Below are 24,147 nucleotides of genomic sequence, written 5' to 3' on the forward strand. Positions count from 1 at the left end.
ACTTTTGTCTTGCAGGAGGAACTTATGTTGAACAAGCTTTCACTTCATGTCTTGTAGGTGTTTGTACTCCCTTAGAAAGCCTGCAAAATTACACTGTGTTTGAGCGTATCAATAAGAAAATGACCTACTCTGATAGTTATAATTGGGGAACTGTGGTAACTCTAAAGGACAGGGAAATGTGTTCCTTAAAGCTTGCTAATGTAGCCCCAGATAACAAGTGTGCAACTTTTGTCAACTGTACTAAAAACTCTTTTGTGCTCTCAGCAGATGTGAAAGTGAATTGCACCACCACCACCGATGTACCTTGTGCCTTTGCTCGCGTTCAATTGCCTGCAGGATGGTTTCCAATATGTGGAAGGGCTGTTTATTCCTATGTTTCAGCAAACAGTTCTGGGGGACCATGCTCTCTGGGAAGACTGACGGTCTTTATGCCTCAGAAGCCCCACCTGACCCGGCTCATGCGACCTCTCCCTTGCACCTGATTGTGACAGTGATTTACACCTTTTTAGCCCCGCTGAATATGTGCCTTTGACAATATTTGTAATGCCAGCCATGGTAACCTATTTGAATGTAGAAGTAAGAAGACTGGTCTGTGCTATGGCAAAAGCTTTGAATGCCACCTCACGAGCCATCAGTGCCATTAGTCAAGAACTAGGACAAGTTCTTGTCAGAGATGCAGTATTAGAGAATTGTGCAGCTATAGAATACCTCCTTGTAGGACATAATCTTGGATGTGAAGAATTTAAAGGACTCTGCTGTTTCAATCTGACTGATAATTCACAGCTCATAGAGCATAAAGTAAAGCAAATAATGGAGAGAGGGACTCTTTGGTATTGATTGGTCTAAACTAACCTCCTGGCTGCTTAGTATTACCGGTCTTAGAGAGACATTTGTTGTCATTGTTGCTGTTGTTGTTGTTCGGTATCATAGCTTGCTGTTGCATGCAATGTACCCCCTCATGTGGATCTGCAATTGAGTGTATTCCTAAGCCCCTACCAGACGGTCTAATGTGCTCAACAGCAGAAAGAGCACTTCCGTATGAAACTGACTGCACAGATACCAGGTCGTTTAAACTAACAGTGGGGGAGTGATGGGGGGCGCGAAAGTTGGAAATTTTAGTTTAGGTAATAGCTGTAAGTTTACTAATCAATGCATGTAAAAGCTATTGTTTCAGGAACTGAAGGTATGACCCACCCTGACTCCAGGAGACCATAAGCAGTTCCACCTTTGTGCTCAGGAGGGCTGCAAGCATTCAAGATGGTATCTGAGCCATGGTGCTCCAGGGGGAGATGCCCACTGCCCAGGACACAGCTAAAGACCTGGGTGGTGGCCCAGGGTGAGAATGGTGCAGTTTTTTTAATCCAATTAACTTTTTCCTGAATTCTAAGCCCCTTACCTACACTTTGTTCTCCTTATAAAAAGGGCATTATGCTACGTGAAATAAGCCAGGCGGTAAAAGACAAATATCATATGATCTCACCTTTAACAGGAACCTAATCAACAAAACAAACAAGCAAAATATAACCAAAGACACTGAAATTGAGAACAGGCTGACAGTGAGCAGAGGGGAGGGAATTTCAGGGTAAAAGGGTGAAGGGTTTGTAGGAACAATTATAAAGGACCATAGACAATAATGGGGGGTGGGGGGTGGAAATGGGAGGGAGGTGGGGAGGGCTGGGGGGTTGGGCTGGGGTGGGGGTAAAAGGCAGAAAACTGTACTTGAACAACACTAAAAAAATAATAATAAAATAAAATAAATAAAACAGAATTTAAGACGGTCTGTTAGGGTACAAACTCACTGTCTTCTCAGATCCCAGGCCATTTGAATAAAGTGCCCATAAAGATTGTTTTAAAACTCACTATAGAGCAGGGTTTCTCAGCCTCAGCACTATTGACATTTGTGGCTGAATAGTTCTTTGCTGTGGGGCCAGCCCTGAGTATTATAGGATGTTTAGCAATATTCCTGGCCTCTCCCCATTATATGCCAATAGTTCCCCTGCCCCAGTTGTGACATCAAAAATGTCCCCAAACATTGTCAAATGCCCTATGGAGGGGAAATCACCCCCTCTTGAGAAACACTATACTGAAGGAATTTTTTTTAATTTCTAACCTAGTATTTTTTAAAAATACTAACCTGCTTAGAAAATGTATAAATGCACAAAGGTAAAATAGTCATATAGTATTAAAAAATAAAAGTTTCCATTCTACCTCATCCCACCCCATGCCTCAGAGCAGTACTTATTTAACCACTTGTGTATTTTAATTAATTTTAATCAGTACAAATTCGTCTCATTCTTTTAATGTACATCAAATTTAGTTTCTCATTCTATTCTAGGAAAACTGTGCTTTTTACAACCCTTCAACCATCACCCCAATCCGTGCCACCAAGCCCCGCTCCCCTTCCAGCCCAGCCTCAGCCAGCAGTTCCTAAGCACATCATTTCCTGTGCGTTTTCTCACACAACAACGTCCTTGTGCACAGCATATGGTGTTGTTGTGGGGATTTCCTTTTGATGAAAATAACATCACACTCTACACATAAATTTAACCTTGGCATAGTGTTCTACAGTATGGGTATGCCATAGTGGGTTTTTCTTGGTTTATTTTAATTTTATCAAGCTTGACATTTTTTAAAAGTCAAATAATGTTAAGAGACATAACAAAAACGTCATTCGTTTCCTTTCCCTCTAAGGCAACCACTTCCACTCTTTTAACTGTTTTTTGTTGGGTTTTTTTTTTTTTTAGTATTTTCTTCCACATCTCTAGAAAATATTTATTCTGCTATTTTTAAAGGAATCAAAATGAGGCATTATCTACTGACTTATTATTATTGTAGTTGACAAGTCAATGTTCTTATCCTCCACCCTCACCCTCCCCAAAAATTCACCATCTTTTTTTGTTAAGTCAATAGTCAAAGTTCAAATTAAGAGTATGTGGGTATTGTACTATACAGTATAACAATATAGTGTGGTATGATTACACTTTCTTTCTTGTATAACTTTTTTCTGCACAAAACCCTGTTTTTACTTTTAATTGTTTTTATTTCTAATTTCTAATCATTTTCTTATGATTTTTTTCATGCATAAATCTTCCAACTTCCAATGGCCTCTCCATCTGGTTAAACATATTAGTTCCCCTTCCTTCCTGGAAATCTCCACTTCCTGTGCTTCTACCTAATTATCTGACTATCTGAAGCCATGGGTCTTGACTTCTCCATCATACCAATGATTTCTTCCTCTTTCTTTTTTCCCTAAATCACAGATCCAATTTTCCCTCTATATTTATTTATTCCCTTAATTTAAAGAACACATAGTAGCTTCCATTAAAAGTCTATGGGAACATTTTTGAGAGTTTATGTATCTGAAAGTGCATTTATTCAACTCTAATATTTGATTTATATTTGTCTGGATATAGATCTTTGGTTGAAAACCATATCCTTTTCTCAGAATTTGAAAGCATGTTTCTCTCTTTTCCACTACTTTTAATTAAGATGAAGCATATATTCAGAAAAGTATACATATTAATAAGTGTATAAATTCATGATTTTTAAATAAACTGAACATACTCTGTGGACAGGACCCAAATCAAGTAAAAGCACTCTTAGACATAACATAAAAGCTAAGATCCAAAAAAAAAAATGGATAAATTAGTTTTCAGCAAAATTAAAATTTCTGTTCCATAAAAGACCTGTTAAAAGGGTGAAAAGGTAGAAGGTGCTTCTAGTTAAGATGGCAGCGTAGGTAATGTGGTCCTTGCATCCTCCCACAACCACATCAAAATTATAACTAACCTACCAAACAACCACCATTCAGAAACACCTGAAATCTGTCTGAACAGAGGTCCTTTAACTAAAGATATAAAGAAGAAGCCACACCAAGACTGGTAGGAGGAGCAGAGATGTGAAACTGGCTGGTCCCACACCCATGTGTGGCAGATAAAAAACCAGGAGGGGTATCTCAGATGCAGAGGTCCATCCGGAAAAGTGAGAGGTCCCAGCCCCACACCAGGACCCCAGCCTAGTGTTCTAGTGCTGGGAAGAAAAGTCTCCATAACTCCAGCTGTAAAAACCAGCAGGGATTGAGGCTGAGTAAAATGGGGGGCTTCTGGAGTCCCAGGCATTCCTTTTAAATGGCCCGTGCATGGACTTATTCAGACTCACTAGCTTTGAGCTCCAGCTCTGAGGCAGCAGCTCAAAAGGCACCAGAGACATGTGGGGAGGAACTGAATTGTCTGTCTTTGGGGTGAGAGTTGGAGGGGCAGCTTTCTCACAGACAGAATTTGCTGGCAGATGCCATTGTTCTTTGCTGAGCCATCTCCCACAGAGCTGGCAGGTAGGTGCCATATCTGAGTCTTCATCAACCTAGCTAACACTATTAGCCCTGCCCTGCTGATTCCCTGAGACCCCACCCCACCCAATTTGCAATCCCAACTCAGTCATTTCCAGTGGCTCTTCCATACAAATGGCCTGTCTTGGCTCATACTTTCCTAAGATACCAAAAAGGTTCACAAACCCCAAACAGGCAGTATATGGTCTCTACATTCCTTGTACCTCATGCTAAGTGGCCCCAGGCCTCGCACTAGTTGCATTGGGCCCAAGTCTTACTTTGAAGCATGGACTCTCCTGGCACCTCCACGCCTATCATAAGCAGCAGCCATCTGCATATCACCCAGTAGCTCATGCCAGGTGGCCCTGGGCAGGGTACAGGCGTGGCTGACCTCGGTCTGCACCTCCTGGGAGGCTCCAGAGCCAGTGCTTCCGACACAACAGATTACAACCCAACCACCTCCAGAAGCAAATCATTCAAGGGGAGGACTCAGTAGGCATCAAAGTCGCACTGAAGCAAGTCTTGCTCTGTGGAGTCAGCCCCTGCACAGGAGCACCACAGCTGTAGTCACAGCTGTTCCTCACAGCCAATTGCCTGGGTGCCTGGTGGTCAATTCTTCCCAGGGATATACCAACAGCAATCAAGGCTCAACTACAACAGAAGGGTGCACACAGCCCACACAATGGTGGGGGGGAAGCACACCTGGAGTGCCTGGCTCAGGTGACCAGGGAGACTGGGCCACTGGACCCTACAAGACACTTACTACAGAAAGTCATTCTATTAAGACCAGAGATGTAGTAGCTTTACCTAATACACAGAAACAAATACAGGGAAGCAACCAAATCGAGGAGACAAAGAAACATGTCCCAAATGACAGAATAGAAAAAAATCTCAAGAAAAAGATCTAAATGAAATGAAGGCAAGCAAACTACCAGCTACAGAGTTCAAAACAATGTTATAAGGATGCTCAATGAACTTAGTGAGAACTTCAACAAGGAGATAGGAAACATAAAAATGGAGATAGAAACATTAAAAAGAGCAAGTCAGAAATGAAGAATACAATAAATGAAATGAAGAGTACATTACAGGGGATCAACAGGAGAGTAGATGAAGCAGAAGAGCAAATTAGTGATTTGGAATATAAGGGAGCAGAAAGCACCCAATCAGAACAACAAAAAGAAAAAAGAATCCAAAAAAAAATGAGCATAATATAAGGAGCCTCTGGGACAATTTCAAGGATAACAACACTTGCATCATGCAGGCACTGGAAGGAGAAGAGAGATCAAGGATTTCAAAACCTGTTTGAGCCCTGGCTGGTGTGGCTCAATGGATTGAGTGCCAGCCTGCAAACCAACAGGTCACTGGTTTGACTCCCAGTCAGGGCACATGCCTGAGTTGTTGGCCAGGTCCCCAGTATAGGGTATGCTACAGGAAACCACACATTGATGTTTCTCTCCTTCTCCTTCTCCCTTCCTTCCCCTTTGTCTAAAAATAAAAATAAATAAAATCTTAAAAAAAAAAGAAAGAAAACCTGTTTGAAAAACTTCCATAACCTGGTGAAGGAAATAGATACACGAGTCCAGGAAGTGCAGAGAGCCCTGAACAAAATGAACCCAAAGAGGTCCACACCAAGACACATCGTGATTAAAATGACAAAGGTTAAAGACAAAGAGAGAATCTTAAAAGCAGTGAGAGAAAAGCAGTTAGTTACCTATAAGGGAGCTTCCATAAGACTATCAGCTGATTTCTCAACAGAAACTTTTTTAAAATTTTAATCTTTATTTTATTTTTTCATTACCATTTAGTCCCCTTATACCCACCCATCCCCCCAGCAATCATCACACTGTTGTCCATGTCCATGCATCCTCAGGCCAGAAGGGACTGGCATGAAATATTCAGAATGATGAAAAGTAAGGACCTACAACCAAGATTACTCTACCCAACAAAGCTATCACTTAGAATCAAAAGACAGATAAAGAGCTTCCCTGACGAGAAAAAACTAAAAGAGTTCATCACCACCAAACCAGTAGTACAAGAAATGTTAAAGGGTCTTCTTTAAGAAGAAGAAGAAAAAGAAGGAAAAAAGATAAAAAATATGAATAATAAAATGGCAATAAATGCTTTAAATGCAAGTGAATCAAATGCTCCACTCAAAGGACATAAGGTGCCTGTGTGGATAACAAAACAAGATCCTTACATATGCTGTCTGCAAGAGACTCACTGCAGATCAAAGGACACATAGAGAATGAAAGTAAAGTGATACAAAAAGATATTTTATGAAAAAAACTAAAGCCGGGGTAGCAATACTTATACCAGACAATATAGACTTTAAAACAAAGGCTTTATCAAAAGACAATGAAGGATCCAGCAATTCCACTTATGGGTATTTAGTCAAAGAAACCCAAAACACTAAATCAAAAAGACATATGCAGTCCTATGTTCACTGCAGCATTATTTACAATAGCTGAGATAGGAAAGCAACATGTGTCCATGAATAGATGAATGGATAAAAAAGAGAGGTGCATATTATGTACAATAAAATATCACTCAGCCATAATAAAAAGTGAAATCCTGCCATCTGAAATAACATGGATGAACCTAGAACATATTATGTTGAGTGAAGTAAGTCAGACAGAGAAAGACAAGTACCATATGATTTGGCGTATATGTAGAATCAAAAAAAACCAAAATAAACAAACAGGCAGACTTGAAACAGACTCATAGATACAGAGAATATGTTGATGGCTGGGAAATGCAGGGCCATAGGGGAGATGAATGAAAAAGGGGGACAGACTAAGATGTGTAAACTGCCAGTTACAAAAACAGTCACAGGAATGTAAAGTGCAACGTAGGACTATAGTCAATAATATTGTAATGACTATGTATGGTGTCAGATGGATACTAGATTTGTCAGGGTGATCATTTCATAAGTTATGTAAATGTCTAATCACTGGGTTATACACCTGAAATGAATACAATATTATATACCAATTATAATTGAAAACTAAAAATTATTTTTTAAAAAGGGTGAAAAAAGCAAGCCAAGCTTTTCTTACTGATTGGCAAAAAATACTTGTGAATTATATATCTAGGATATATAAAGAATTCTGTAAACCCAACAGTAAGAAAATGAATAATTCAATTAGAAAATTAACAAAAGACTTAAACAGATGATTAATGCTGATGGTATATAAACACATGAAAAAATATTCAGCATTGGTCATTAGGGAAATACAAAGTAAAACCACAATGAGATACCATTACACAACTATCAGAATAGTTAAAATAAAAAAAATACTGAAGTATCAAATGCTAACAAAGGTGGATCTCTCATTTATTGTTGGTGGGAATATAAAATAGTAGGGTCACTCTAGAATATTGTTTGGCACTTCTGGCCAAGATGTCTCCATAGGTAGATAGACTTTGCCTCCTTGTACAACTGAAATAAGGACAACAACAAAATTTAAAACAAAAAATAACCAGAACTGCCAGAAACCTGAACTGTATAGAAGTCCAGTAACCAAGGAGTTGAAGAAGGAACATTCATCCAGACCAGTAGGAGGGCAGAGATGGGCACCTGGGGTGGAGAGGACTCTTAGTAAGGCTGTGGCTGGAGGACTGAGGTGGGCAAGGCAGTGGCTGGCAGACTGGGCAGTCCCACATTTGCCTGCGGATAAACTGGGAGGAACTAATGGGGAGCCCAGGATTCCAGTGCAGGGAAATAAAACCTCAACCTCTGACTGAAAAAACCTGTGGGGGTTGAGGTGGCAGAGAAACACCCAGCCTCACAGGAGAGTTTGTTGGAGAGACCCACAGCGTCTTAGAATATATACAAAACTACCCACCCAAAATCAGCACCAGAAGGGCCCAACTTGCTAGTGGGTAGCGGAGAAAGTGACTGAAAGCTGGCTGAGAGCTGAATAAGCAGCATTGTCCCCTCTCGGACCCCTCCCCAACATATAGTGCCACAATGCAGCAACATGCATTGCCCCACCCTGGTGAATAACTAAGGCTCCACCCCTTACTATGTAATAGGTGCACTGAGAGGAAAAAATATGTCCCAAATGAAAGAACAGAACAAAACTCCCAAAACAGAATTAAGTGAGGAGGGGATAGCCAACCTATCACATGCACAGTTCAAACCACTGGTTACCAGGATGCTCATAGAAATGGTTGAGTATGGTTGCAAAATAGAGGCAAAAGTGAAGGCTATGAAAAGTGAAATAAAAGAAAATGTACAGGGAACCAAGAGTGATGGGAAGGAAACCAGGACCCAAATCAACAATTTGGACCAGAAGGAAGAAATAAACATTCAACCAGAACAGAATGAAAAAACAAGAATTAAAAAAAAAAAAAAATGAGGAGAAGCTTAGGAACTTCCGGGACAACTTTAAACATTCCAACATCCGAATCATAGGGGTGCCAGAAGGAGAAGAGGAAGAGCAAGAAATTGAAAACTTATTTGAAAAAACAATGAAGGAGAACTTCCCCAATCTAGCAAAGGAAATAGACTTCCAGGAAGTCCAGGAAGCTCAGAGAGTCCCAAAGAAGTTGGACCCAAGGAAGTACACACCAAAGCACATCATAATTAGATTACCCAAGATTAAAGATAAGGAGAGAATCTTAGAAGCAGCAAGAGAAAAGGAGACAGTTACCCACAAAGGAGTTCCCATAAAAGTATCAGCTGATTTCTCAGAAGAAACCTTACAGGCAAAAGGGGGCTGGAAATAAATATTCAAAGTCATGAAAAGCAAGAACGTACATCCAGATTACTCTATCCAGCAAAGTTATTGTTTAGAATGGAAGGGCAGATAAAGTGCTCCCAAGATGAGGTCAAGTTAAAGGAGCTCATCATCACCAAGCTCTTGTTATATGAAATGTTAAAGGGACTTACCTAAAAAAAAAGAAGAAGATAAAAAATACGAGCAAGAAAATGACAGCAAACACAACTATCAACAACTGACCCTAAAAAAACAAAAAAAAACCCGAAAACAAACTAAGCATACAACTAGAACAGGAACAGAATCACAGAAATAGACAACACATGGAGAGTTATCAGTGGGGAGGGGAAGCAGGGGAGAATGGGGGAAAAGGTACAGGGAATAAGAAGCATAACATGTAGGTACAAAATAGGGGGAGGTTAAGAATAGCATGGGAAATGGAGAAGCCAAATAACTTATATGTATGACTCATAGACATGAAGTAAGGTAGGGGAATGATGGTGGGAGGGGCAGTACAGGGAGAAGGGGAATAAAGAGGAGAAAAAATGGGGCAACTGTCATAGCATAATCAAAAAAATATATGTATATAAAAGAAAATTGTGTGGCATTTAAAGAAATAAGTTAAACATACATTTACCACACATATGCCCTAGTAATTAGACTCTTGGGCATGTATCCCAGGGAAACGAAAACATATGTGTGCATAAAAATCTGTATACTAATTTTCATATAGCTTTACTTGTAATAGCCCCAAACTGGAAATAAACCAAATGCCTTTCAATGGGCGAATGGCTAAACAAACTGGAATGCCTATAACATAGAATACTACTTAGTAATCCAAACTATTGAAACACACAACTTGGACCTATCTCAAGAACATTTTGCAGAATAGAAAAAGCCAGTCTCACAAGTTTACATGAATGATGATTCCATTTATATGACATTTTTGAAATGAAGAAAACATTATAGAGATGGAGAACAGATCAGTAGTTGGCAGGAGTTAAGGAAGGGGGTTATGTGTGGTCACAAAGAGGGTAGGAGGAGGGAATTACTTTGTGGTGACCAAACAGTTTTGTATCATGATTGTGGAGATTCAGGGGATAAAATGCCATAGAACTCTGCACACAGACACACACAAATAGAAAAAAAAGAAAAGAGAAAGAGAAAAGCATGCATGCAAAGACTGGTGAAGTCCAAGTGAGGTCTATGGTCTCGTATTGCGTCCATGTCAGTCTTCTAGTTTTGACAACGACCTATAGTTACAACAATAGTTCTTACTGGGGAACGCTGGTGAAGGGTACAAAGGGTCTCTGTGTATAAGTTCTTGTGAATCTACAATTCCTTCAAATTAAAAGGCTAAGACAACAGTGTTTTAAAATTTTCTTTGTTATTTTGGGATGATTTTTGAAAGGCAAAAGGGACTGGAATGTGTTTACTCCACCATCTTCAAAACTCATTATTGTTTACAAATATTATAGCCTATACCTCATTGAATTTTAAAAATAAACAACTTTGTGGCCGTATTTTTCTAATCAATGAAATATTGAATAGTAATATTTTAAGTGCTTGGACTATGTTACTTTTATAAAAATTCAAAGAGGTACAAATAGGAATACAGTGTAAAGTCCATCTCCTACTTCCCTCCCCATAGACAACCACTGTTACAGATTTGTTCTGTGTCATTCCGCGGTTTCCTGTGGATCACGGACTTTGTTACTAGTACTGATCCTCTATTATGAGGGGCTTTTTGTGGAGTCATTCGTCACAGGCAGGAGGGGACGACTAGGGACACGAGGAGGCATCTACTTTGTGGTACCCTGTGATGAATCTGATACACTCAGGTTCACGATCTTCCCCTTTTCCATACTAACATCCATAAAAACAAGCTACACTTTTTTATTTAGTGTGGATGCAACAACATTTTGTGATGTTAGATGCACACACATACACACACAATACATGGGACTGAGAGATGGCTAGCTAATTACTGTTCTGTGATTAAACTCAAAGAACAATGTCATGTTTATTGTGCTTTAACTTTATTTATAATTATATTAAAATATAATTGTAGTATATAATTGTTATAAAATAGTCAAGCAACACAAATGAAGCAGTAGATGGAGTAGGTTATCCATTTTTTGTTGGTTTGTTTCTCTAAAGAGAGCATCTTACCTCACTGCTGCTGATGCTTTGCAGGAGTATATTTTGTTTTTTAGTCACTGTCATATCCGTTGGAGAAGAGTTTGTATCATGACCAATGTCAAGCAGTGATTCAGCATGTCTTTCTGCCCAAGGAAATATAATGACATGTTTTCATAAGACTCATCTCCAGCAATTTCACAGGAAGATCTAGCTCTTGGTTTTAAAATAAGTTCCATTTTGTCAAAGATTTTCCTGAAATAGTGGTCCAGGATCCTAATGAAGCTTCAGGGGATAATTCTCACAGGAAGAGATATGAGGACAACAAGAGTCCACAGAATGAATGGGTTTTGGTTTGTTTGTTTTTTTAATTAGGCGAAGTTGCTAAGTGAAACCCCTAACAATGGACTGGGAACTGCATTTGCTCAGTAGTTGCCAAAGGTAAAGATGCTCAGCTACTGCGAGTACACCTCCTGTCTAGCCCTGAAGCCACATTAAATTGACAAGGTTTGAACAACCAACAGTGAACTCCCAGTCCGCTCCTGAGGGGCACTGTTCTCATCATATTCACCACCCCCCCTCCTGCTAGCTTGGCACTTCTTCAAGTAAGCATGGGCTCTTGGATGAAAATGTCTTCCTCCTCCAATGTCTGTTCCATTTATCTTGTAACTGAAACAAAATTGAACAAGTGATCTATATTCAACCCTCTACTTCTTTCCCCATATATTCCTTCTTTACTCTTTACCATCTATCTTCTGCCTCTACCCTGCCATTGAAACTTCTCATGTCCTTACCATATCTGTGTGGTAACCTCTTTTCTAATTTGATGCTTTTGTTTACTCTTCTTGCAACCCTCTCCCCATTCTCCTCCTCCCTCTCTCACTCCGTTGAGACCCTGCATGCACGCCTCTCTCTAACGGTGGGTGCACCTCCTCAGCTTGATCTCCTGCAATTTTCTCACCATCATCAATCCTTCAATGATCTCATCCACTCTCAGGTCCTCACAATCTTCTTTGTGTAGAGAACTCCCAGACTAACACATCAACCCATCCTTTCCCAGAAGCTCTGTCCTACAGAAAGCTGTTACTTCACAGTGCCGAGGTTCCATCAATGCACTCTTTTAGAATACATTACCTTCAATATCCTCACCAAACCAGTGTTCTTCTGGTTTATTGATTGTCTTTCCATCTCCCCACCTCCCAGGGCTGAAACTGCAGAATCATGTTTGTGCAACCCTTTCTCAACTTTCATCTTTGTGTCTCCTCTATCAGCTTTGCATCGAGTTCTGTGAATTCTTCTTTCACAATATCTTTTAAACGCACCACATCCCGCACCTCTCAGACCCACTACCACACCCTGTCCAAGGTCTCTTTTCCTGGTTCTTATCACCACACATGGACGCTTTTACACTCTCTTAACAGAGCTCCCTCCCATGAGTCTCTTTCTTTGAATCCATCTGTAGAATAAGAACAGGTTAATTTTCCTAAAACATAGGTTTCATCATTCTCTAGTTCAGGATTCTTCATTGATTCTATTCTATTGAAAAAATTATTTCCTCAGCTTCACATTGAATGGGTCCTCAATGGACTCAGTCTCTTTATGTACCTGATATATGTGTTCCTTCTCCCTGTGTAAATGTGTATATGATGTTATGCATCTGATAAGGTACGTGTGTATGATGTTATCTATCTGATGTTATGTGTTCCTTTTCCCTGACATGAACTTTCAGTTCTAGTCTCCTCATTAGCCCTAGGATAACCACACTCCCTTACAGCATGGAGCCTCTGTTTCTCAAGTTCGAATCTTACCATTTTTCAAGGACCAGACTGAGTCTCACCTTCTCCATGAAATCTACTTTAGGCATGCAGTTTCCTGCCCAGAAGCTTCAAACAAAAAGCCAATTAAACAATAAAGTCAATCAGGTTTCACAAAGTCACATGTTGCTCAGTGGCATGAATTTTCATTGTGCCTTTTGCTATGGCTGTCACTATGTCTTTGCTCAGGCTCTCTTTCCCCACCTATATCAAAACTTCTCTCTTTTTCCCTCCCAACCATATCTTATCCAGCATTCAAGAACCACCACAAGACTCTTTTCCCTCTCAGGTTCACAGTAAGTTCTTTCTCATCTGACTCACATGATGTGTCCCTGACCATACGGAACACTTTCAAAAGTTTGGACCATGTCTTAGGCCTCTTTGCATTCCTCAGAGAACCTAGCGTAGCCATGGGCTGTCAGACACTGCCTAATAAATAGTTGTTGGCTAGATTTCTTCCAATGGATCCATCAAATACATGTAGAAAAAAGAAAGATTTCTAGTAGGGCTCTTATAGCTGGGAAAATTTGAGACTGGAATAGAAATACTTACCTGGTTTTGGCATAGAATTCATTAGAATGTCCAATAACTGCTGTTTCTTAAAACTCTTTATTTGTGATACATAATGTATTGCTGATTTTCCACTACAATCACAGAGCTTAGGGTCTCTACGGGGAATAGAATCAACATCAAAGATTATTTAGTTAAATCTGTTGAAAAAGAAGATGAATATGGAAGGAAAAACATTGACATCAAATAAATAAAAGTAATCTTATGTAGTTTGGGGATGATGACTTCAAAATGTATGAAATAGTGACAATTTTTCAAGATTTTTAGATAAAAGGGATATACTATATATCTTATTCCCACTCCCATTCTAAAAAACATCCTAATATTTATTGAAAAATTTTGTACAAAAATTTTCATAACACTTTAGTGATGTATAAATTAAGAAAAGATAAAAAGATCTTGATCAAGCATTATCTTATCATTCCAAATAGTTGACTTCATTCTTTTTCTTTCCAATGTTTTAGCTAACTGCTTACTTTCCTGATATATCTTTTTTCTAATATTAACACCAAATTCTTTAATCATTCAAAATAGTAGAATGGCATAGAATCTCTCTTTAAGATTAAACTTATTTCATAGGCTCTTGGTTGAGTGGAGTGATCTTGTCATAAAATCCCTCCCTGCATGGTCTTTCCCTTTCCCTTTGCTTTGCCCTGTGGTTGTTAAACCCAACTGGCTGATCATAGGGCTCCTTGCAATGGCACTAAGAGCATCTCTACCCTGTACTGAGTCCTAGGATTAGACATCAGCTCAGAGAGATCCAGAAGGTAAATGATGAGAATCCTATCAACAGGTTATGGTGAGGAAACAACAATAAAACTTCCTAATCATATTCCGGGACAAGGAGAGAGTTGGTCATGGTCTCTGACCTAACACCTTTGAATTTGAATCCATCATATGGGACTGGGCAGCAATATTCTATTATTGTCTTTTCTCCAACAAAGGTCATGATTCAAAAGAAATAGCATAAAATCAAGGATCAGGAGATTGCCACTACCTTGATATGTGGCCTTATGCAAATCACTTAACTTATTGGTACCTCAGTTTGCTCATCTGCCATGATTGCATTTCTCCACGTGGCATCCTTTGCTGTCCTGTATTCTGGACCCCACTCCAGGACTGCTGAGCACCATCTCTGGGGTGGTATCCAGCAAGCTCAGTTTTTAACTAGTTCTTCAGCTCTTTGTCAACACTAAATTCTGAGGTACCTTCAAATTTCCATCTTATACTATCCACTCTCTTATACTATCCAATACTTCTTATACTATCAACCTCTTATACTATCCAGTACGTCTAAAGTAGCTCCCATTCTAGATTATACTTTTCTTTTCAAAGCTCCTTTTTCCTTATTTTTTTTCCAAAATAAATCCATATGAAAGAGCTTGGGCCATCTGTTCTTACTTGATGACAAGATATTTAGGTAATAAGCAGCATTAGGAAACTGCAATTCTATCATGAGAGACTGTTAACCTTCTCTGATATTTTTTTAGTTAAGTGTTTACTTGCTCTCTCCTGAAATAGCATGTTGGCATGCAGTAATTTTTAGAATAATTTCAAATCATTACTATAAATTGCTTTTGATAATGGACAATGCTTTCCAAAATAATTAGTAACATCTTGTGAGTAGGGAGCTACATATTAAAGAATCATCTGATATTCCCAGTGACTACCAAAAGAAAAACTATTTAAACCAATAAAACAAGGGACCAATCTAATAAGAATAATAGCGAAATCTAACATCTGTACATCACTTTGCAACCACGAAGTCCCTTTTACGAACATGCACATGCATTTAGTATATGTACTTTTAAAAATGGACATGACTTCTGTAAATAAGAATGGCACGTGTACACTTCCCCTGCTGTTGCCTGACCACTCATACTCACGCGCGATGCCTGAGGAGCTCAGACAGGACCTCCGCAGGTCTGTAGGCTGTTAGCATTTCGAGGCTCTCAAACAGGTCCACGTCTCTCACAGCCAGCATCAGAGGGGTCAAGCCATGTTGGTTTGGGAAATTTATGTCCAGGAACTCTTCAGATGCCTTTAAAAATGTGAAGCTTTATTTCCATTATGTTTTTCTGAATCTTTTTACACTAATCCTTGCATTTTCATTGCTTGGCCAAATTCTTATTTTAACTTCAATATATTCTTTTTCAGTATGTATATTGAGAAGGAGCTGATGGATTGGAAGAACACAGGCCTGAGAGGCACACAGAACTAGGTTTGAATTTCAGCTTTTTAAGTTGGTTATTTAATCTCCCTGATAGGGTTATATCAAGGACACTCTGTTAAAAGTTGATTAAATCACCCTGATGAATTAAGGGACACCACCAGTTAAACAATGAATAATTTTCATTTGGGACATAATTATACTAAAAAAATGATATTCATCTAAAATTCAAATTTAAATGAGTGTTCTATATTTTTACTTGCAAAATCTGGTAACCCTACTCAGTGTCCTTCAGAGTCCTCAGCTATAAACTGGGAATAACAGTGTTTTCCTTGCAGGGTTGTTTTGATGATTGCAGAGCAGAGAGTCTGACATGCTCATAAACATTTGTGGGATGAATCACTGACTTACAATAATGAGGCCATTCATTTAACTGTGCTTATATAATCAAATGGTGGATATATAAATGTTGTTTGTTGTTTTAATGTTTTAAATTAATTAAATTGTAAATTTGGATAATTCAAAACTGAAAAGCTACTGAAAGGCCAAATTATCCAAATTGTTTATTTCATAGACCAAAGTAACTCACTAATTTTCATCTCTGTCTCATTTTTTGCCATGTTAATATAGTCAATATCTCTATTCTCCAGTTTCTCCAGGGAAAAACTACAGATAATGATATTACCTCAGAGGGGAGCTGTGGGAATTAATTAGTTAAAATTTTTTTTCAGTCTCTGAAAAGAAACTGCCTCTTATATCAATGTTTATTATTAGTTAGAACCAACATGAAAGTTTTGAGCTGAGAATAGTCTTACAATAGCACATTAATTCCAGCGTCTGTTGATTAACCTCCGGATTCAGTTACAGGTACTAGTTTGTGAAAACTCGGCTGCCAGTCTTTAGGGGGGGAAAACGTGGTCATGAAAATAAACATTGGATTACAACTGTAGCAAATGCCATTAAAATAAAATGTACTCTCTTTCAAAAAAATTCTAAGCTGGAATTCATGAGGTATGGTAATTTTAGACTGTCATTTAATACAACAAAAAATGTAGAGTCCTTTGGATGTTGTTGTGGATTTTCTTAAACTTCCGGTGCCTAGAATACCATTCTGTTTCTTTACCTATTTGTGTCTCTACCATAAGGGAATGGGAGAACCCGTTCCCTGGCCGCAATTGATTTCCTTTCAGATAGAAGGTCAGGTGACCTGACAGAATCTCTGAACGTAAATGCCAAGAGTAGACAGGGGCCACCAATAATTAATGTCCTTTGTTATGTATATGGTTTTGCAAGTTACACTGGAAAAGAGTATCTATGGGTTGAAAATCTAAACAAGAAGATCAATACCTTAAGAAGAAAACATTTTTAAAAATGTATCCTCTTAATTCCTTTAGTCACAACTAAATATTATGCAAAGCACAGGCTCTCTGATTCCCTTTTCAGGATAAAGATAATAACTGCAACTAGTCCAAAGGGATCTAAACAGCAATTGTGCAAATGGCAAAGACGTCAAGGGAACGCTTCTGGGCAAGTAGACAGTAGCTCTCTAGGGGCATCCCAGGAGCACATCATTTCCCGAGGGTGCCGCGTGACTCGCATCCAGCTGGAGGAAGGTGGAAATAGGCTGCTGCTTTGTTCTTTTATTATCTTGTTTTTCACTCCAGTGTCCTGTTTGACCACGTTTCTTTGTCATATTCCTGCCTGAAAATTTCTGGGACTGCATTTTAAGAGAACTTATTTTTCTTTAAAAGGAGTCATATGTAGTCTGTGCCCTTCTTACCACCCACCAACCCACCTAAGGCAGAAGCAAATATCAACTTGACTGACCAACAATTGTTGCAGCTGTTCAAGATCACCTTGCCATGAACTTTGCAGAAGTTGCATTTGGGGAGTCTGGATTGCATTGGTGGCCAGGAGTTTTCTTCGGACATCACAGTGAGCCACATGGACTGCGGTTTGATTGTTGTAATTGCAAAGGGTGATATCTGCTCCCTTTTCCAGAAGAAACCCAACAACCTGAAACACCACACATTCTTATTAGCATTTTTGAGCACCAATAGTGCTGGCATGGCTGAGTAGAAAACTTACTTAGAGGTGGCTTTAATTAATGATATAGAAAAGGAGAATAAGACAGGCATAAAAATGAATTGATTTGGAAGCAGGTGATTGCTATTTGCCTTTCTTAAATTTGGGAAACAAAAATCTCCATGATGTGAATGGTTTGAGGGTACTATAGTTTTTTTTTTTTAACTAGAAGTCTGTGAGTGTTTTATGTTAAACCCTCATAAAATATTCAAGTCCTGTTAGTATCATCTGTAGTTTAGAATACCAAACCCCAAAATTCAGGTGTATAGATTATTGAATATTACAAATATTTCTAGGGAAAGAATAAATTCTATTCAAAATGGTGAAGGAATAATTTATTTAACAAATAGGGATTGAGTGACTAGTGTATTTGTCAAGAATTGTTCTTGGTGCTGAGACCCCAATAATAAATAAGGCAGATGACCAGGCTTTAAGGCATTTACAGTCTAATGAAGAACAGAAATGGATAAAAAGGCGATACCACACAGCATGATATATGCAATGATAGGATAAATATAGGAAGCTGAGAGGAACACTTAGAAGAAACCAATAGCTGCCTTACAGGGGCTGGGAAGACTTCCCGGAGAAAGTGATGTCTAAGTTGAGAACTGCGGGATCAGGCTCAGTCAACTAGGCAAAGACTGCTGGGAAAGATTGTTCAGGCAAAATATATAGTGTGAACAAAGTACTGTGAATGCTATGGACAGAAAAATCCATATGTTGAAGCCCTAACCTACAATGTAATTGTATTTGTAGAGAGGGCTTCTAGGAAGTAATTAAGGTTAAATAACTTTATAAGGATAGGGCCCTGATCTGATAGGATTAGTGAAAAAGAGACATCATCATCATCCTTCCTCCTCCTCCTCCTCTTCTTCTCCTTCTCCTTTCCCTCCTCCTCCTTCTTCTTCTCCTTCTTTTCTTCTTCTTCTCTCCCTCTCCCTCCACTGCCAAGTGAGGACACAGACATAAATTGGCCAACTGCAAGACAGCAGGAGAGCTCTAACCAGAGACTGAATCAACCGGGACCTTGACCTTGGACTTTCCAGCCTCCAGAAATATGAAGAAATAAATTTCTGTTGTTTGAGACATCCAGACTATGGTATGTTTGTTATGGGAGCCCAAATTAATACAGTGGACAAGAGGACAGATATCATTCAAAGCTCTGGAAGGAGTTATGCATGGTCTGGAGCTCAGGATGGGGGAAGGAGGAGTAGGAAATGTGATGAAGTAAGTCATCCGCAGTTAAATGGAAAGGCCTTAACAACTCCTTTTAGGAATTAGGGTTATAATCTTCAGGGCAAGGAGGAGCCAGTAAAGAATTTTAAGCAGAGAAATAGCATGCTTAAATAAGTAAAATCACTCTGGCTGCTGAAATAGATTGACGTGGGGAAGAGTTGGAGTTAGGAGACCAATGAGATCCTGGAGATATGATGGTGACCGAATAAGGGAAGTGGCAGTGTAAATGGATGTCCAAGGGTATAATCCAGGAATGTTTATGAGGCAGAGCTGATTAAATGTGGGAGCTGAGGGTGATCAAGGTTAACTCCCAGGTATCTGATTCCAGTCCATTTTTGTGTATATTCCCTACTGTCACAGCATGCCAAGCCAGCATGATCTCATGCCTGAAACAATGCAACAGCCTTCTAATAGGTCTCCCATTTTTCAGATACTTTTACATGAAACTCATTACAATAGCTAGAATCAAAAAAGTCAGATAACAGTATGTGTTGGCAAAGGTGTGGAGACACTGGAACCAGTATACACTGCTGTAAATGATGCAGCCAATTTGGAAAACAGTCTGGCAGTTCCTCAAATAATTAAACATAGAGTTATCACATGAGCCAGCAATTGCACTCCCAAGAATGTTAGGAGTAGAATGAAAGAGAAATAAAAATATGACCAGGCCAAAACTCATGCAGAAGTGTTTATAGCAGCACTATTCATAGTAACCAAAACATGAAAACAACTCAAATATCCATCAATGGACAAATGGATTAATAAAAGGTGGCATATCCATATAATGGAATAACATTCAGCTATAAAAAGGAATGAAGTACTGAGACATACTACAACATGGATGAACCTTGGAAACAGTATGCTAAGTGAAAGAAGCCAACCACAAAGACCACATACTATGTGATTCCATTCATATGAAAATCCAGAATAAGAAAATTTATAGAGACAGAAAAGGGCTAGGGAAGGGAGAGGGGGGAAGGATAAGGAGTACTGGCTAAAGGTTATTGGGTTTCTTTTTTGTTTGCTTTTTTTGAGGTGGTGGTGGGGTGAGAGGTTCTCTTGGGGGTGATGAAATGTTTTAAAAATGACTGTGGTGATGCTTACACATTCATGTCAATATATTAAAAACCATTGAATTCCACACTTTAAATGGGTGCACTGTATGGTATGTGAATTATATCTCAATAAAGCTGTTTTTGAAAAATGTTTGCATGCCTTTGTGGCCCTGCATGGCCTGGAACCTGACTTTCTTTTCAGCCTCATCTTGTGCCACTCTTCCTCCTTCCTCTGCAAGTTCTAGTGACCTTTCTATACCTCACATATGCAAGTTTTTCCTAACCAAAGAGCCTTTGTCTCTTCTATTCCCTCTGCCTCAACTGCTCTTCAGATGTCATTCTTTATCATTACTTTAGTCTTAGCAAAAATGTAACTGCACAGTGAGAACTTTTCTTGACCACCTTAGCAAAAAATGATTCACTCTATTAGTTATTTCAAAGCACTAATAGTAATTTGTAATGGAATTAAGTGCTATTTGTTTTCTTGTTTATTGTGTTTTGCCTTAATTAGAATGCAAGTTCGTAAGGGCAAGAGACCTTATCACATGAATAAATATTGTATGAATGAGTAAATGATTTAAGATAAATAACTGGTGGTGCTTTTAATGAAATGAGGAATGTTGATGCTGTCACAGGCAGGCCTAGGAGGAATGGAAAATCACCAGGTGGGAAACTGCACCATGGGAAACTGCCTGCCGACCCTACCCAAGACAAACAGATACTCAGCTAAGATTGGGGCCGGCCTACCCAGCATAACAGGATGCAGCTTTAACCCAAGGCTGACAAGATGTATCAAGAACAATGGTCAGCAGAAATGGCAATGAGCAACCAGCTCTAGCCAATCAGACTCTGACACCCCAGCCAGTTACCCTTCGCAGGTTTTTGCAATTAAAAACCCTGCTCTAAGAACAACCAAGAGAGCCTTAACCTTCCTTGGTTGGCTCCCCAACCTCCCTTGGTTGGCTTCACTTTCTATACCTTCCCCCACAAGTCTCAACCACCCTCCGTTAGTTCCAATTTCCCCTCTTTTTTCCCACTAATAAACCCTGCCCCTTTGCTTGCTAGTTTCTTAAATGACTCCAACCTACCACGTGAATAAATATTGTATGAATGAGTAAATAATTTAAGATAAATACATGGTGATGCTATTTAATGAGATGAGGAATATTGATGCTGTCATTCCTCAGAAGGATTAGATTGGGGGAGAAAATGAAGATAATTTGAACATGCTGTGTTTGAGATGTTTGTTACATATAAGTGGAGAGGCACAGTTGGAAGCTCACAGAGATGTGGGCCGAGTTTCAGAATTAGGAGCCATCTCCATATTATTAAGGAAAACCAATATTTAATGGATGAGAAGAAATACTCCATACATGAGGTTGGAAAGATGTTGCCAGGGAGGTAGGAGGAAAAAACAAACTGAAGCTGATGGAAGAAAGCATTTGAAGAAAAATTTGTGTGAAACAGGCAAGATGGTGGAGGAGTGAATGGAAGCCGCACTAACCTCTTCCCAGGACCAGTCTGGAATTACAACTAAATTGTGGAGGAATTACCCGGAAAAAACAACTGAACAACAGCGAGAAAGAAGCCTTATAATCTCGGACAGACAGAATCATCTTGAGCACAAACAGACTGGTAAGGAGTGTGGTGGAGACTTGAGGTTGGCTGGGTGCCCACAGGTGGCAGTGCTGGAGGAATAATTAAGCAACTGGTTGGATCCCCCTGAGAAGTGTGGGGTCCAAAACCTAAGCTGTCTAGCCTAGAACACCAGAGCCCGAAGGGTACACAGATAACAACCAGCGGTGAAAAACAGCAGGGTTGCTCTGGGCCACAGACAGATGGCTGGAGATGCAAAGGGCTGTTTAAAGGGCTAAAGCTCAAATTTTCATGTGCAGCCACTTATCCTGGGCTCCAGCAAATCTGGGGGCAGAGTGGGCTAGAGATGCCTGAGGAGAGACTGGAGACAGAGGCTTTGGGGAGAGACCTGAGAGAGTAACCACTGGGATCCCGGTGCTGAGTCATCACCCAAATGGTAGCAGCCATCTTGTCAGGCAGACCACTCCCCTCTGGGCAGCAGCAGCCTGAGGATAAACAATAGCCCCAACACCAGAAGGAATTTGGCCCCACCCTGTGGGGCTTAAGCCTGATGCTGAGTGCAGAGTGACTAGATTAACTTAAGGTGACAGTCAAGACAGTAGATCCCCGGCAGTCTCAGAGCAGGCTGCCTAAGGTCAGACTGGGTCAACATCTGACATCACCAGAGGCTGATCTGAGTATTTACCAAGAGTGGTAAATACTAGAGGCTACTGAGACAAAATCCATCATGGTCTTCTCCATGATTAGTGATATTGTCTTTCCTGCATAGTTTGTTAACATTCATTTCTTGTCCATCAAGTTTGTTCATATTAAGTCACTAGATTTTATACCATAGTTTATCTCTCTCCTTTCTTATAATAGTCTTAATCTCTTTACACCCTTATTAATGCTGGTTCATTTGGTGTTGATAGTGGGATGGGGGGGGGTATTTTTGTCGATGTGGGTTTGTTCCCTGAGCTTTGTGGTTTTGTTCTGACAGTATCTGCACAACGACATACAAAACATGGTGAGCAGAGTGACCCTCAGTCAACCACCTGGAGAGAAGGACCCACCAAAGAATGACCCAACAAAAATCAAAGCCCAGTTACATCCAGGGAGCCAACATAAAGAGCATAAAGGGTATCCCAAGAGCATCAAGTTCAGGAGATCAAGGAGACTGCACCACTGAATCACACAGATCTCCTACCATAGAAGTTCACACCACAAACTCAGGGAGTCAAAACAGATCAGTTTAGGAAGCAGAGGCAAACAAAAAGAGTCTCACAAATAATGTGAAAACAAAGAAACAACCCCCAAATGAAAGGAAAGGAGGAATCCTCAGAAAGAGTGTTAAATGAAATAGAGGCAAGTCAACTATCAGATATTGAGTTCAAAACAACGGTTATAAGGAAGCTCAATGAGCTCAGTGAGAATTACAAAAAAACTACAGGGAAGCTACAAGGAACTTACTGAGAACTACACCATCATGAAAAAGGATATAGAAACTATCAACAAGAGCCAAGAGGAAATGAAGAATACAATTTCTGGATTGAAGGACACAGTAGAAGGAATCAAAAGCAGGCTAGATGAAGCAGAGGATTGATTCAGTGAACTGTAGGACAAGGCAGAAAAAAACTCCCAGAAAGAGCAAGAAAAGGAAAAAGGACTCAAAAAGAATGAAGAGAAGTTAAGGAAAATGTAGGACAACATGAAACATAATAATACCCATATAATAGGAATCCCAGAAGGAGAAGAGCAGCAGGGGATAGGAAACCTGAAAAAGGAATGATGGAAAACATCCCCAACTTGATGAGAGAATGAGTAACACAAATCCTAGAAACACAGAGGGTCCCAATCAAGAGGAATCCAAAGAGGCCCACTCCAAGAAACATCATAATTAAAATAGCAAAATTCAAAGAGAAAGAGAGAATCTTAAAGGCAGCAAGGGAGAAATAGGAAGTAGCATACAAGGGAGCTCCAATAAGGCTAGCAGTTGACCTCTCGACAGATGTACTATAAGCCAGAAGGGAATGGCAAGAAATATTCCAAGTGATGAAAAGCAAAGGCCTGCAACCAAGATCACTCTATTCACCAAAGTTCTCATTTAAAATGGAAGGCAAAATACAGAGTTTCCCAGACAAAAGAAAGTTAAAGAATACACCTCTACCAAGCCAACACTGCAAGATATGCCACATGGACTGCTTTAAGAAAAAGGAGAAAAAGAGTTAGAGAAAGACGAACACAGGTACTAAGGAAGTAAAATGGCAATGAACAAGTACCTATCAATAATGACCTTCCATGTAAATAGATTAAATGCTCCAATCAAAAGGTATCTGAATCGATTTAAAAAATGACCCTAAAAATATGCTGCCTACAAGAGACCCACCTCAGAACAAAAGTCCTACACAGACTGAAAGTAAAGGGATGGAAAAAATATTCCAAGCAAATGGTCAGGATA

General features: G+C 39.5%; 1 protein-coding gene across 2 annotated transcripts in view; it reads right to left on the bottom strand.

Moving 5' to 3' along the window:
- The window catches only part of MAP3K19 (mitogen-activated protein kinase kinase kinase 19), a 79,196-nt gene that overhangs the window by 35,640 nt on the left and 19,409 nt on the right, over positions 1-24,147 (bottom strand). For both annotated transcript variants that reach the window (XM_045203160.2, XM_024569731.3), the window contains exons 3-6: positions 17,566-17,754; positions 15,455-15,609; positions 13,551-13,666; positions 11,218-11,330 (exon numbers count right to left, since the gene is read on the bottom strand). In XM_045203160.2, the coding sequence (XP_045059095.2) occupies positions 11,218-11,330; positions 13,551-13,666; positions 15,455-15,609; positions 17,566-17,754 (573 nt within the window). The remainder of the gene's footprint in view (positions 1-11,217; positions 11,331-13,550; positions 13,667-15,454; positions 15,610-17,565; positions 17,755-24,147) is intronic.

This window comes from Desmodus rotundus, chromosome 2 (assembly GCF_022682495.2).
Source record: "Desmodus rotundus isolate HL8 chromosome 2, HLdesRot8A.1, whole genome shotgun sequence".
NCBI classification, from domain to species: Eukaryota; Metazoa; Chordata; class Mammalia; order Chiroptera; family Phyllostomidae; genus Desmodus; species Desmodus rotundus.